Here is a 14847-nt window from a genome sequence, read left to right as displayed (position 1 = left end):
AGTTGAATAAAAACACATTTTTAAGCTAACTAACTAAAAACCATTACCGTGTAAACTACCATGTAATTTGTTAATTATTGCAATGGCCATATTTCACTGTAAGTCTATGCCTATGTTTACATGGACAGCAATAATCTAGTTATCGCCCTTATTCTGAATAAGACAATATTGTGATTAAGGTGTTTACATTAGTTGCTTTTAGACTATTCCTGTCATGTTCCTGTTTTACATGTTATAGAACATAGATCGATTAACGGCACACGTGATTACGTCCCCACGCCACGCCGTCCGACGTCCCCTCCAGAATTTCACGTATCGACATACAGTTCGTCTTCGTTATGGTACCGTATACAGTTTTGGGTGTATTTATTTTTAATTTTACGAAAGCTTCAAGTGCAGTTAATTATTTGTCATGCTGTACGTGCAAATAGACGACTGCTTGAAGCCGTGGGCTGCGTCTCAAACCGTGTACTTACCTACTATATAGTATATAGAAATACATGCATCTCACCTACTATATAGGAGGTAAGTACGTGGTTTGGGATGCAGCCGTGCTCTCTTGCCGTGTGTACGTGTCCTGTCGTAAAATGCGGTGAAATCTCCCACGCGACGTTAATAGTGTGATTAAGCTGTGTACATGTCTGTAATGCACTTCGATAATGTGACTAAAATAGGAACACTCCACACGTCTTAATTCAGTTTGTGTTTACTTCGAGTATGACTTTAGTCAGATTAAGGTCATCAATAATCGCCGTTTACATGCCAGTTTCTTATTCAGAGTATCGTCGAAATCGTAATATCTGATTATTGTTGTCCATGTAAACGTACTGTATGTGAAGTCATACTAATGCTTTAAAAATCATTAAACTCTAATCCTAACCAGAATCTAGCCAAATTAACATCACTTGTTGTTTGTGCTGTGCAAAAATAGTTTGTGCCTGTTTGATTCTTCGACATTATACTTTTAATTCATTGTAATGTCACAAAAAAACCAAACCAGCCCCAAACTTTTTTGTGCGTATGTTTTTTTTTTTTTACAGCACAAAATTAAGACAAATTAACAACATAAGTTCTATCCAGTTTCACCGCCGAGGGACAGGGCCAGGTTCACAAGGCTCTTGGCTGTTCAGAAATGGATCATGTCTTTTCTTTTTTCAGTTTTTTTCAGACATATTGGTTGAGTAGCAGTGGAAATTTCACTGCTCCTGACTGCTGAGCCTGCTACATTAGCTGGATTCCACTAACACATTACTGGGACAGGAGTCGGGTTTCCATTTGCTCACCCGCCATTCTCCAGCCTGGTTAGATTCTTCCTCTGTGTTATCATTTCCGAGTATCTCCCACTGTCTGACTGACTTCACTCGCCATACTCTGCGCGATGCTGAATTTTGTGTGCCAAATTAACAAGGGTTCATTACACAGCTATAGGGATGGGATTAGTTTTCCCTTCACGTGACGGACCCCTAATCTGGTTGAGCTGCATACTGCAAGAACCACGCCTGTGCAACTAGTGTTTGAATCCCCTGGTAGCCAAAGACAGGCTAGCTATGTGTTCACTGTCTCAAGATTTGAGCATCTTAAGCCCAATGACTGATCACGCCTCCCTGTTCCTCATCTGAGATGCATGAGGATGCTATGCCTGGAGGAGTTTCTTCCTTGATCTGGCATCATCTTCACCTCTGGTCTCAGCCGAATCGCAAAATGGGTCTGGGTCAAGCTCTGCCAACTGCCAGGCGCCTCCTCTGCCAGGCTCTAAACCAGCCAGGGCAGCTCCTGTAAAAATATATTGTGTCACTGGTACTCACCAGACAAAGCACTACACCCAGACATGGGCTGTTCAAGCACTGAATGCTGGTGCACTAATGATCTAGTGTGCTTGTGCAAATCAACCATGTGAAATCTGTCCTTCGTGCCAAGGTGGCTCTTTCGGCCTGATGTTAAAGGAGCCGTGGCGAGGAGAGTGCAGGACCAAACGGGCCGTCCCTGTGGCTCCACTGGAGACCGCAACCTGGTTCCGTGTACCTCTCATTATCCAGAAGACGATTGTATTGGCATGGGATATGGTGAACTTTAGTGGTTTTAGTAAGAATAGCTCATTCTTTAAAAAAAAAATAAATAAAAAAATAAAAAAAAGTGCTGTCATTTTATACTATGGGTAGCCAAATCGGAGAAGATCCCTCAGTTTCTCAGAATGCTGTCTGGACAGAATGGGTTTGCATTCGTAAGCATTTGTAAGTGAAAAAATCAATAATGGAAATATTGGATGATACTTATCTTTATGGTCATTGGAAGCCAGACAGAAGGAGCGGCTCATCCGGGGGTCCATTAAGCTGAGAACGCGAACATGTGGGACTCCTCGTTAGTGCCCCTTATGATGTGAGATATTCAGCTGTTATGAGAGAAGAGCTTGGGTAAATGGCTTTGGGTGCTCTTCCCCATTATACCCCAGTGCATAACTAGTTAGCCTCCTTAGTCAGATTGATTGGCACGGAATGGAATCATGACCATGCATCCACTTAGCAAACCAAAAGAGGCTCACCACTTTAGGCTGTGCACTTTAGTGCCTCCGGGTTTCCTGACTTGTCACCGGAGTGTCTTGTCTTTCAGAGCATTTTGTTGTAACTGTATTAGGAGGCCTACAGATTCACTCACCACCAACAGTGCTTGAAATCGAGCATGGTTTGGCTTTTGGTCGTCCTTTGAAGAAGTTCAGAGAATACGTGGGGGGCAGAGAGTGCATGAGAACCTATTGCTGTGAGAAACTAAACCTGGTATTCCTGTTTCTATGCTGAGATTTCACCACGCCGCATTTTTTTCCTGATAGGCATGGTATATCTTTAGTATTATATAGAATACCTCTGGAAATCGAGACACAAATACTTAGCCGGTCCTCCATTGTAACGAGCGTGTCGTGTCTTCGCTACATCACATGTGAGGGCTGTTATTGTTTGCACTTTTGAAGAGGTTAGTGGAAACTGGGTCAGAGTTCAATTTGAGTAAGCTTTAAGATCAGCGCCAAGGAGGGAAATCCAAGGTGGCAAAGTGGCACTGCTTTATCCATGGGAAAACGATTGCTTCATTGGCATAAAGCGGTCTCCCCCCCTCCCCCTCCCCTCCCCCACTGAACATCTGTAGGTGGGTTTAGGGGTGTGTTGACTAAAAAAAATTATCAGCTTGAGTACATGTTTTCTAGCATTTGCTGATACCTATACAGAAATTAGTGCAGTGCCACAGTGCTGCTAGCAGTGAACTCTCTTACCGAGTTTTATGTTTACACTTGATATAGCCAATATTTTTCATTGCTTACTAATGCAAATAATGTGGAAAATCAGGTAGAAATGCTAATAAAAAATAAATAGCTTAAACGATTGTTTCGAAAGAAGTGCATTAGGCAGCTGGAAAAAAAAAACCAACGGCTTGAAAAACGGTCTGGAATTTTGTTTGTATTTGGATTGACCTCTTGTCAGTCATTGTATAGACACACCCCCAATGCCCCTTCACATCTTCATGAATCATTACGAGGAGAAGTTGCGTGTTTATAGACTTGTAACTTGGCTTTCAAGCAAGCAGTTGAATGTCCGAGTGCACTTGAAGGTGATGTCATGACAGTCCTTGCTAATGCTAACTCTTGTTGACCCACTATAAGTTTTAGGGCTGGAGCTTTGTGTACATGAGTGGAAATAGAGGCGGAATCAAGGAGTAAAAAAAAAAAAAAGGTCATTCAAATATTTATCCAATGCCACCTATTTCACCAATGGAGACCTATTTTTCACAAATCTTACCCAATGCACCTTTAAGATGTTATGGTGTTTAAACTGTATTTTTAATAGAGGGCATGAGGCGGACCGAGCTGAGTGCACAGAGCAGTATCAGTGAGCGTGCTCATTAAAAATGAGCGCAAGATGCCTAGCAAAAGCATGTGTCTCAGTGCTCACAGAAATGATCGCTCGCCTAATTGCTCCACGCTAGTAAATAGCTTTGTGTGCATTTAAAGGACCACGCCCACTGACTCTGCTCTGTCCACACATATTGCTTTCTGTATTAATGACAGGGCCGCCGATCGGTATCTGCCGATAATCACGTTCGGTGACTCGATCGGCATTCGACCCATCTCACGAACCGATCGCAATCGGATGGCGTAAAACACACGATGTGACACTTTAGCGCTGCAGGCATGTCCTCACTAGTGTGTAATTATCACGAGGTCTTAATAAACCATGAAAAATTCATCATTTGTCATGTATTTTTAAAGGCTTATTAAAATGTTCATTGTTAAAGGAATATTTGTCATGCTTATGTATTCGATTCTCAATTAAAGCATCGATCTGCAATATTACTGTAAATCATATAACCAAGGCAACATCTGTGGTATTACTTTGTCCGAAGGAAAAAAAAAGGTTAACCGTGACAGTCAACAGAGAGCTTACATATCACTTATGTAAGTGATCATGATGGCAAGAAATCAGTAATCGGAATCGGTGATCCCTCGACCTTCCGATCAGTAACCCAGAGCCTTAACCACCAAACCACCACGGCCCCCTTTTTAATTTCTTTCTTTCTTTTTATTTTCACTTTTTTAATGAGAACTAAGATGTTTTATCAGTATACTCGGATTCTGCAGTTCCTCTATTTGATATTTTTGCATTCTGCTTTGCTTTGATTGCTGTTTTTAGGAAGTACATTCAAAATGCTGCTGTTTGTGTCGTCTCTTGTTAGTTCGACAACGTATGTCCACTAATCTCCGTTAATATGGATTTGACCTGATACGGTGTCCTGTAAAAGGTTTGCATCAATAGTGCTGTATTGTAACTGTTGTGTAAGTTGTGCTGTGATGTTTGTATTGTAATCTTTTAGGCACATTTGGGCGTTTCTACATTGAGGGGTACTGAGACAGAGCTGCTATACGTGAGGCCATGTCATCACCCAGCTCAGCTGTTGCACAAGTGGATGAAAACTTTTTTGTTTTCAAACTTTGAGAGCATGGTTTCTCAGACTGGTGGTGTAAAAGTCGTCGAAGCTTCATGAGACAGAGAAAAGGGGAGGGGGGGGGGGGGGGTTTGGTCAGAAAAGGGATTTAATTAAAAATGACTGGATTTTCTTGGCTGTTACATCTGCACAGTAGTAGCACATGTTCTTAATAATCTCCTGAAGAGTACAAGTCATATTTTACTAGCCCAGTGCAAGAAAGCACACCTATATTGGTGCGCTTCAAGTCCTGTAACTGCCAATGCTTTACTGTTTTGTAATACATTTGTGCAAGTCTTTTGCATTGATTTGCATTGCGTTTTTGCTGGCACAAAACAATGCATCGATCGTACTTCATTTGAACGGTCCGTTTATACAGTGTATAATACACGTCTGCTAGTGTAGTATAATAATAAGGATATATCGTGAAAATAATATTGATGAATTTTTCACAGTTTGCACAGTAATTACTTGCAATATTGGTACACACGAATAATTTACCAGACAGGACATTAAAACCACTGACTGGTGAAGCAGATGACATTGATTTATCTCGTCACAGTGGCAGAGGTGGGATATATTAGGCAAGTGAACAGTCAGTTCTCAAAATCGATGTGTTGAAAACAGGAAAAATGGGCAAGCTTAAGGATCTGAGCGACTTTCATAAAGGTGCCAAACTGTGACGGCTAGAGCGTGTCCAAAACGGCAGGTCTTGTTGGATGTTCCCGGTAATCAGAAGTGGTCCAAGGAAGGACAAAGGTCATTGACTGGCGTCAGGAGTGAAGGCTAGACCGTCTGGTCCGATCCTACGGAAGAGCTACTGTAGCACAAATCGCTAAAAAAGTTCATGCTGGATATGATAGAAAGGTGTCAACTGGGTGTAATGGGACGGTATGGGCCGGGTGGAGATGGTGTTAGACTCTCTGACACAAGATTCTCCCAAACATGACAAGCGATTATGTAAATGCTACGTGGATTTCTGTATGATTCTAGGAGAACGTCTGCAGGATGGGTTAGCAGGTAAGCAAACCGTGCATTAGGAGTGTTTGGCATAATACACTACTGTACCAGTACCATGTGATGAGCTGCTGGTAATGCTCCTAGTTCCCTTTCTGATCATAAATTACTTCCCACTTTTGTGACTCTAAATGAGCAGTGGCCAGACTTCCCACTTTTCCATATTGCAAGACCAGCCTTTTCAGTGAAGTGTTTATTTGAATCGATAAAGCAGAGTATTAAAGAGAAAACCGTTTCAGTTGTTTTTGTTTTGATCTTTTATTCATTAAGAAGGGACGAATATGGTCCTTCAAGTGAACGGAGTCATTCTTTCACAGTGAACTTTCTCATGTGGGGGCTATTGTCTGAGGGAATCATTGTTCAGTGCTTCCTCCGTGTCTCTCTGTGTGTTTGCAGTCTGGTCATTCAGTAGGTATTTAAGGCCAGATTGTTTTGTATTACTGTGGAGCTAAAAATACTTTGGCTGCATTGTTATTGTCATAGCTGCGTGTTTGGCTCATCATGGAGCAGAGGTTTAGATAAAGAAGCATGTGGACAGGATGTTTGCTTGTCATCATGCCGTGCTTCAGCATCCCTTCAATGCGCTGATAGCATAACATCCTTCTTTCTCACCTCGGAGTATGCAGCATGAGATTTGTCGTGCTAAATTTGTACAAAGTTGTCATTGAAAGACTTTTTGTGGTTGTGTCGAGGTGCATGAAACCTACCACGTTGGTGTTATCATTAAGTAGTGCTTAATGTACTGTATTGCAGTACTTCCCGTCTTACTGGAATCCTCTCTTTTCCTCTCACAGTTGGCATATCTGATGGTGAGAGGTGATTATGCAACATCTTGCAGGATTTCACAGATTTCCCTTTGCTCTTCATGTTGGTTGTGCTCAAGAAGGATTAGCTTTGATGGGATATTTTAAGAAAATATCAATAAATCAGTCCCTCCAGGATTTGCGATTTTTCAATCGCAACCGTTATTACGTTTACACGGACAAACGATATTCCGATATTAACCCTATTAAGACAAGACTCTGAATAAGAAACTGGCATGTTAACAGCGACTATTGATGACCTTAATCCAGCTAAAGTCATGCTCGAAGTAAACACAAATCGAATTAAGACATATGGATTATTCCTGTTTTAGTCACATTATTGAAGTGTATTACAGACATGTACACACCTTAATCACACTATTAACGTCGTGTGGGGGTTTTCACCGCATTTTGCGACAGGACACGTACACACACGGCAGTGCTCGACCGTTTTATGGCAAACAAGAGAGCACGGCTGCGTCCCAAACCGCGTACTTGCCAACTGCAGTATATAGTAGGTGAAATACATGGATTTCAGCTACTATATAGTGGGCAAGTACACGTCTTATTCAGAATAAGGTCAATAATTAGTTTACTGCTGTCCATGTAAACGTAGTCGATGACCGTAAAATCAAACAAACTCCACAATATTTCGAGGAGCTTGCAATTTAAAAAAGAGTTTCCGCAGATTTGGGCCAAGACGCGTCCTGTGATGTCATCACAACGCACACTCGGCCAAAGCCCTCGTCGATTCACTCACGTCGAACATGAGTATAGATAAAAGGTCTCGTTTACCAACAAAGATCACTGAGAGACAGTGCAATTTCACCAATTCAAGTAGTTTTGTGCAAAAAAAGCATAAAAAAATTCCACAAATTGCATTGCTATTTTTGGGGGCGGGGGATTGACGCTGCCGCAAAATCGAGCATTTTTGGCTGTAACAACCACAAAAAAACTTCTCGGATAATCGACTACAGTCTGCGTGTGTTGATGAGTAGTACGACTGATGACTGAACTGAGTACTGTGTTGTGTATATACGCTTAGACAGAAGTTTTAGGGACTGTAGAGTGGTTAGGGTACAGCGGGAGTCCATCCAACTGACTCTCTGTGAATGTTGGTGTGTAGGTAAATATATGAATCAAACCTTTAGGCTTCTGACCTGCATCGATCCTGCGGGTTCCAAATGGAAAAACTGTACACACAGGACATTTTGAGAAAAAGGGTACATGAAAGACCTGCTGCATTGTTATCCTATGCGGTCTTTCCATACATTTCTGACTGCAGAATGTCTGAGCCTTAAGGATTTCACTCATTTAAACCTGCATCCCTTTCTGAAGTGGGTTCTGGGGTTGTCTCAACTTCAGGCATGCTTAAGATCCGGTGAAAGACATGATCCCTCCGTCATCAGTCAGTGGAACATGAAAGAACACGCATGAAACATAGTTTCCCAGCAGACTTCAAGCAGTTGTTCTGGTCTGGGATAAAGTCATCACAAGTGCGGTTACAATGTTTATAGCTGCAGATGTGAGATCCTTCTCAGTAGTGTAGTATGCATCATTCAAAATATGTTAAAAGCGCTTGAGCTGTGTTGTACACGATTTCATCAAGTCCAGCTTTGAGGAAATATCTAATTCCTGCATTGTACAACCAAAAACTTGACTTGTCAAATATTACTAGCTGTAGCTTTATCACAGCATGGGCTCATCTACGGCTACAGAGTTTCCCCTGACTATATTGGCATATTATTTGAAATTGGAAGCTTTGTGCTTGGGTTACACCCCACTGGGAATTATACTAATTCAAAATTTGCCAAACAGGTAGCACAAGCTGTAGTGTGGTGCATAGACTCAGCAAAATGAATGCGAATGCTGTTGCAATTGCTGATCCGGGTGGTAGGCTTTGCACTAGAATCTCACAGAAGCTACCAGTGTGTTGACAAAATAGGATATCCTCTTTTGTCTTCAGACATACTTCCCTATCTAATTCAAATCCAGCGACGTCTTCCACAGACAGCTGGGCCTCGGGGTTCTCGTTTTCTAAAAGAGAAAAATGCCCAGTAAGCAGAATGCTTCATTAAACACCTCGACTCTGTGGACATCTACATCATGTTGACATATTAAAATACAGTGCTAGTTTATACATCGTTAACTAAAATCTTGCACAGGTCAGGATTTGCCGAACTGACTCCCACGACCCATTGGACATAAAAAAAAAAAAAAAAAAAAAACACCCTGAATTATTTGAAAGCTACACCACCAGCCTGGAAATTTGTTGACCAGCAACTTGTCCATGGTCATGGAATTGTAAACAATTTGAGAAAAGCCTCAAAAGCTAGTTATTTTCCAAATGGGGCTTTTGTCCAGCAAATACACCGGCTTGAAAACGGCGATAATGTGACAACAATAATCGTTATTTTTGGTGAAATAGAACTGCTTTACGAGCACAAGCCCCAACAGACAGTCAGATTCCTCAGCCTCGGGGCCGTCTAGCTAAATCTGTACATCATACTGGAAGAGCCATCGCCAAATAAGGGAAAAGTCTTTAACACCCATCACCTACTTATTATGCATTGTTGACGTGTTTATCCTGGTAGTTTGACGTCAATTTACAATTCCGGGCTGTGGTGTCATGTCTGTTTTATGTAACAGATGTGTATCATAGTTTTGGAACCGTGAGGAGTATCCCACCATTCAACGAAACTGATGAAGCCCACCGGATGTGTGGTGAAACATCTTCGTGATGACCCATAGCCTACTAGCGTGAGATCAAACATGCTTACCCCTAATTAAGCTTTCTGCCACAAAAGTGCAGCTTTGGATCCTTGGTTATAATCACTGCTAAATCTAGATCCTCAGCAAGTATATCTGAATATATTTTAATATGTACTAACCATTGTTGCAGCAGCATACAACTGCTCAGAGAGAGAGACCGCAGATTGAGTTTCATCTTCGTAAGATCTTCACACGTTTCCATGGTTGAGCTGTTTGGAGAGCTGTTAATGACCAAGTCAAGCGTGATTCCATCACACAGGAAGTGGCCTGCGTTCCTTTTGTTGCGTTGAGTTTCTCCTTTGGGGACTGCATTTTCAATCTAGTCTTTCTAAAGTGTTTGTTTTTAAATGTCCATAAGAGGAAATACTCTACTTGTCAACTTAGAAATAACGCTATTTATTGAGAGGTGATACAATTTTGAATCATTTGATATGTAAGTGATATTGCACAGGGGTGTACTCACTTCTGCAGTACACCATTTCTTCATGTCCACCTTTTTAGGAAAGCTGTCATTCCTGCACTGTACAACCAAAAATTTCAAATTGTCATCATTACTAGCTGTAGCTTTACCCCAGCCTAGGGTACATCTAGGACAGCGCCGTTTTCCCTGACTATATTGGCTTGTCATCTTGAAATAGGAAGCTTTGTGCTTGGGTTACACCCCACTGAGCGTTATACTAATTCAAATGTGCCAAAGAGGTAGCACAGGCTATAGTGAGGTGCATAGACTATGCAATAAATAAATAAATAAATAAATGTGAATGCTGTAGCAGTTGTTGATCTGGGCTCATACATGGTAGGCTTTGCACCAGAATCTCAGAAAAGCTGCCTTATTTCACAGAAGCCACCAGTGTGTTGAAGACAAAAGAGGATATCCTGAGGACAAGCCCCAACAGAGTCAGATTCCTCAGCCGCGGGGTGGTCTAGCTAAATCTCAACGTCAAACTGGAAGAGCCATCACTAAATAAGGGGAAAGGCTGAGAAACCTTCCACTTACTTACTGTCAATAGTTGACATGCTTATCCTGGTAGTGTGACACCAATTCCGGGCTGTGATGTTGTCAGTCTTATGTAACGGATGTGCATCTAAAGCCGCTTTTCCACCCAAATTACCTGGAACAAGTAGTCTGAGGAACTTTTTTCAAGGGGCCATTTGGTTTCTAAATCAAATAACACATTTGATCAAAATGAATATTTTGGTCAGAGTTATTGCGCTTCCTTTCACACTTGCGAGTTTAGTTTGAAGCACTTTATATAAAACACTCATGGATTGTACACTTTGTGTATTTCTTACTTGCACACAAATTTGAACTTCGGTCAGTTTTGCTCTTACCTTCCGGCCAGAGATCAGGAAGTTTTTTGTTTGTTTGTTTGTTTGTTTGTTTTTTAACCAGAAGAAACCAATGTAGACAGGAAAGACATCTAAAACTCTGCATAGACACTAAGCAGAACTCAAGGTGCGAGCCTGGAGCTATGAGGCACCACCACTACCTGCAGCACCACCGTGCTACCTAGAGGAACATGTTGAATCTCTTAAAAAATCGAAAAGTAAGACTTTCGACTCATTGCTTTTGCTGTATAGAAAATCGAATCACATCAGATCTAATCAAAACACTACTGTACCACATTTAAGCATGCAAACTGTTGCACTAATACTAATACTTTGTTTAGGCATGGAGATGACGGCTTGCTAGTGTCTGAAGGGTTTACAGAGGTGCTGCTTCAGCTGTCCTAACCCCAGCAGCTGTGTGAGGGGCTCAGATCAGGAAGGGGATCAATGTGCTCATTCAGATCAACATTTGGCTCCCCTCATGCTCCTGTCCCAGCTGTCTTGTGTGGCATCTCCTATGCTACACGCGCACACTAGACATGTGCTGGCCAGCACACTTGCTTGGCACACGTCATGCCCCGTGCAGGGCAGGTGCTTTAGATCAGCTCTCAAAGACATGTCCTTTTAGCAGGGCATATAACTGTAAGGTTGAGCCTTTTGGAAATGGCTAAAGCCTATACAGGAATGTGTTTTAAGATCTTTGATCTGTGATGCTGATGTCATTCATCCTTCTTTGATCATAAAATAGTCCATTAGTTAGTTCTGTGAGCATGTTCATGATCCTTTCTCTGTTAGCTCTTCAATTATTTTCCATTTAAATCCCTCCAGAGGTTTTTCCTTTCCATATGGTAAGTCCTTTTAGGTTGTCTGGCTGCAGATGGTGTTAATAATTGAGAATCCTGTTCTAGTAAATGTTGGCTAATGTTCTAAGAGCTGGAGATGACAGGAAAACGCCTGCTTTAATAAGAGGAGACCCGCTTAACTTCTTGGTTAATCACGCGCAAACTCGCAAGCCACGTCTCCGTCCTGTGAACATCTCATTTTCTGTCGTGATCACGCTTCACGCTCACTTTCTCTACCCCCCTCCCCCCCCCCCTCTCTCTGCATCACAAGAGGATGTGTGGTTGGGGAAATGTAGACATCTGCCATGGGCAAAAGTTGACCCCCACCAGTCACCAGTGAAATGCACTGCCCCCTTACACACTCTTTCCCCTCCTCAAGAGATCCCCAGCAAGACCCTCCATATCAGCTCGGCTCCCTTCGTTTCTCAAAGACTCGCTCACATGTGATTGCGCTTGAGAAGCCACCATGTAGACCCTGTGTCCGTCGTGGTTTAGCTTTCAAGGAGCTGTCTTGGAAATTCTGAGGTCTGGGCCACATCAAACACCAGCGTGGAAGCTCCAAGCTTTCAGAAAGTCTCAGGGGAACGTGGGTCATTTCTTGTCTGAGAGGAGTCTGTGTTTGCAGTGAGCGTCCTGGAATACAGCCTGGTGCTTCAGGCTCCAAGCGATCTGTGGATTGGCTTTGGACGTTAATGGGACCATGTACTGGGAACTGTGGCTGAGTCAGGTGAAGGGGAGAGGAATTCATTGCGTGCTTCTCCGAAACAAAGGTGTGGTGAGCGCTGGTGTGAGTGTTCCTGTAGGTTCTTCGTGGCAGTAACATACGCTTCCAAACAGACCGTCATATAATTGAATGAGTTTTTTGTAAAAGTTGATGACCGGTTTCTAAAAATGTATCCGCTTCAGCTGCTGCTTAAGTTGGGATTATCATCATAATTAATGTCTGGCTAGAAGGACTTTGGGTCTGTTAAACCATCTCGTTGACCTCAGCATTATAATGTGTTTTCTTTGCTTAGGACCAAGCGGTATGACTGAAATACTGATCTTGTAATATGAACATCCTGATGATGTTTTCAGTTGAGTAGCATGGCTATTCAGAAAATTTCTCTTTACACACTACGTTTGTTAGGATTCATGTCTGTTCATATGCCTGAGTGTTTTTTTTTTTTTTATATAACACTGAAAACAAGTCTGTATGCTCTCCAGCTTGTTTTCCTCCCCTTCAAATCTCCCCTAACTCTGCTCTACCTCTCCGCGCTGTCCTTTTGTCTTTCCTACACTTTCCCTTACGCACACTGGGATGATGGTTACGGGGCAGCTGCCTAGGCATGTTTTCTGCGTGTGTGTATAGCCATGTGTCTGCATATGTGTGAGTGGCTGGCAAGCTGGCACAGCTTTGGAGGTAGGAGGGGAATGTAGGCATGCTGGAAGGAGTGTGCGTGCATCCTTGACTCCTCCTTCCCTTAGCTCCCTAGACACATATATATAACAGGCTGAGAAAAACCTCCTTTAAACTGAGACTCTTACCTGGCAGCTTCTTACTGGATTTATATGTAAGGTGTATGTCTACACGTACACACATACGTTTTCAGAGCAGGACGATGCCCCTGCGTACTTTACCACCAAGCAGCAGTTTTGATGAAGACAAGAATAGATTGATCGGTACCAGACAGCAGGACGTGGATTGTTACAATCTCCCAGGTACACTCTCTTTGTCCAGTGCGGTCCAAGTCTGTTCAGCATTTAGGAATATGGGTAATCTCAGTGGGCTAGAGAAGGACATGCGCGCACACTGGAGTTCCATGTTTATTTTTTAAACTGTATTTCAGAGCGGAGCGTCGTTTAGGTGTACATCGGTTGTCAGTTGATTTGCGTGATGTTTTTATGTGGATTAGTACGATTGTTTTATAGTCAAAATGAAATATTTCCTATGGTACATTATCTTTCTGTAAATCTCCACCCTTTTTTTTTTTTCTTCTTTGTCCTGCATATCTTCATGCTCAGTCATGCACTCACTCCCTCTTGCCTCCTTGTGATTCAGTCATCATAAGCCGTTCCCTGAGGGATTGGTGTTGTCTTCCCTCCTTTCCACACCCATTCTATGAGGAGTGTTTTTTTTTTTTGTTGTTGCTCTTGCTGACATCTCTCTCTCTCTCTTTTCTCAGAAGCCCTGCATAGGCCATTTGGATTAGACTCGTCGGCTCTGACCGAGGCAGTGCGTTGGAGCTCAAAGGAGAACCTGCTGGGTGCTGCCGAGAGTGACCCCAATCTGTTCGTCGCACTTTACGACTTTGTGGCCAGTGGTGACAACACGCTGAGCATCACGAAAGGTACGATGAAAGCAGATGCCTTGTAAACAGATGATTTTAGTTCTGCGCTCCTTCTCTCTTTGATCCCTACCATTCTGACTTGTGGCATGGCGTTCAGTATAACAATTTTTTTTTTTTGTTATTCTTTATTATATTATCCTCATGTCTTCCCATGGTAATTTTGCTCCTTGCTTCACTGTACCAAGTGCAACACCCAGAGGAATCCCTGTCCTTTTAATTACACACTAACACCACCTCCGCATACCAAGCCGCTGTAAATAGGATTAATATTTGTAGCGTGAGAGAGAGCGGCCACTGTGGACTCTCCTCGTGAACACTAATGCCTGAGCATTTTGTAATCCTCCCAGTTGGCCCCATAGCAGGTGGGTAAACACAGACTGGCGTAATCAGAGCGAGGGAGTCAGTGCTTAGTGGCTGCAATATTGTCTGGCTGGTCCTGACAAGGAGAAACAGGATCCAGTCTGCTGGAGTTGGGGGGTTTTAAACGGCCCGTTGGAGCCATGCGGTGAAATTTGCCATTATAGAGCTCGAAGAAGCGCATATTACTATATTACTGCTATTAAAGAGCGAGAGAAGGATGCAGAAGCAACAGACATTGCGGAGGGATTGAGGAAAGGCAAGAGAGATGGTAATGCTCTGTGAGAATGGGAATCCCCATGTGTTTAACACAGTAACTTAAAAAAAAAATTCTATTTCTCATTTAACTTATCCTTAGCGATTGTCTCCTCGCTAAAGCTTCTAAAATCTTTTAAAACTTCAAAACGATTCACGTAATTGGGTTAAGGTTTT

The 14847-nt window shown here is 42.5% G+C and overlaps 1 protein-coding gene across 3 annotated transcripts in view; it reads left to right on the top strand.

The window, feature by feature from the left end:
- abl2 (c-abl oncogene 2, non-receptor tyrosine kinase) overlaps positions 1–14847 on the top strand; it is a 39404-nt gene that overhangs the window by 15024 nt on the left and 9533 nt on the right. For 2 of the 3 annotated variants that reach the window (XM_017468672.3, XM_017468674.3), the window contains exon 2: positions 13894–14058. In XM_017468672.3, the coding sequence (XP_017324161.1) occupies positions 13894–14058 (165 nt within the window). Of the gene's footprint in view, positions 1–13226; positions 13430–13893; positions 14059–14847 lie in introns of those variants that run through there. The other variant, XM_017468673.3, reaches the window with a different exon arrangement.

The sequence above is a fragment of the Ictalurus punctatus genome, chromosome 5 (genome assembly GCF_001660625.3).
Source record: "Ictalurus punctatus breed USDA103 chromosome 5, Coco_2.0, whole genome shotgun sequence".
Taxonomy (NCBI): Eukaryota; Metazoa; Chordata; class Actinopteri; order Siluriformes; family Ictaluridae; genus Ictalurus; species Ictalurus punctatus.
The sequence above is the reverse complement of the archived record's forward strand: the minus strand, read 5'-3'. Positions and strand labels throughout refer to the sequence as shown.